Source organism: Phaethon lepturus, unplaced genomic scaffold, assembly GCF_000687285.1.
Source record: "Phaethon lepturus isolate BGI_N335 unplaced genomic scaffold, ASM68728v1 scaffold23448, whole genome shotgun sequence".
In the NCBI taxonomy this organism is placed as follows: Eukaryota; Metazoa; Chordata; class Aves; order Phaethontiformes; family Phaethontidae; genus Phaethon; species Phaethon lepturus.
In genome coordinates, this window is record NW_010560050.1 from 2,549 (window position 1) to 4,014 (window position 1,466).

The window sequence follows — 1,466 nt, forward strand, 5'->3', positions numbered from 1 at the left end:
CCCACCGCCGCCGCGAGGGTGGCCTGCGGAGGCCAGGAGGGTGACGGCGCATCACACTTGTGTCACACCCACCTGCGGCCGCTCGGTCTGCACGCGGCGGAGGCAGTCAGCCCCGTAGATGACGGTGTTTTCGGGGATCGCCTCGTAGGTGTTGATGTTACAGCAGGCCCCAATGATGCAGCCACTCGTCAGGATCACGTTCCTACCAACAAATGCTGCCAGAGAGAGAGAGAGAGAGAGAGAGGAATCCCTGTGAGAGTCGGGCCCATGGCGTGGTTAAACCCTGCACCACCAAACATCACCTCAGAATGAGAAGCTGCTCAGCGCCGGGAGCCAGCCCAGCTCCCACCAAGGCAGTAACACAGGTGGGTTCTGTGTGAAAACCACAGCTTTGCGACAAGCTGCAGGTTGGGCTCCGCTACAGCAACACAACACCATGTAATCCTCTGCTGTTCCCGATGTCTACAAAAGCAAAACCTCGCAAGGGCCGAGATGATAAACCAAGACTTGCCTTTGGATTCAATGACGTTGTTATCTCCTACCTTCATTGCTTGGGAATCTACGGGTCCGTGTTAAAGAAAGCCATAAAATGGTTTGCTTCTATCTCAAAAGGTAAACCCTGATGTCATTTTCAAACCAACACCCTTCATCTTAAACAGCGCTGGGTTAGTTAACCCCGACGGAGCCCGCACATGCTTCCCCTTGTACCGATACGAAAGCACGGTGCATCAGACGGTGCGTCTCACCGCGCAGCAAGGATACAACACCCGACTTCAAAAACATTGTTGGTGCCAATGACCATTGGTTTGGGCTCCACCTCTTCAGTTTCTGGTGTAATATTTTCTGGATACCTACAAGACAAGACAGAAGAATATATTTCAAGTTTTGAGATCACAAAGGTACCGTCCTGTTTGGCAGCTCCATTTTGTTAGAGCATCCAGTCTCATATGCCCCAACCCAGACAGACTGTGAGGGGTTGGAGACTGGGTCTCTCGGTCTTGGGAGAAGGATTCACAGAGGGAGGACATCTTCCCTAGCCATCGTGCCACAAACATATACAAGAGCACTGAAGTTTGTTGTGGTGGTGTTTTTTTTTTTAAATTCTACCTCCCCATAGCTGCTATGGGATCTGGTGTTGAGATATCTCAGAAAACACCAACCTGCTGCAGAACCCAGCCCAGGAACCCCACAGCAGGCCCCAGGCAAACCCTCTCCCGGTCCGACCTGGCCCCGAGGGACACCGCGCACCGCCAAGTGGTGCTGGGAGGGTTGGTGGCGTCGCCTTCCCCCCTCCCCAAACATGGGCCGCAGGGCTGGGAAACGACCCCCTTACTCGCGCCCTCCAGCTTCTGACTGACCCATTGATGATGAGCGCCTGCTCCTCGATCAGGTTGCCTTCCCCGATGACGATCGGCCCCGCTTCAGCGATGATCTTGGCCTTGGGGTGGATCACGGTCCTGGGCCCT

At 54.6% G+C, this 1,466-nt stretch overlaps 1 protein-coding gene across 1 annotated transcript in view; it reads right to left on the reverse strand.

The window, feature by feature from the left end:
• DCTN6 (dynactin 6) overlaps positions 1-1,459 on the reverse strand; it is a gene marked incomplete at its 5' end in the record, with an annotated part of 1,659 nt that extends 200 nt beyond the window's left edge. Inside the window, 4 exons of the mRNA XM_010293559.1 lie at positions 73-215; positions 512-559; positions 763-851; positions 1,359-1,459. Coding sequence (XP_010291861.1) covers positions 73-215; positions 512-559; positions 763-851; positions 1,359-1,459 — 381 coding nt within the window. The remainder of the gene's footprint in view (positions 1-72; positions 216-511; positions 560-762; positions 852-1,358) is intronic.
• Between the last annotated feature and the right edge of the window lie 7 nt (positions 1,460-1,466).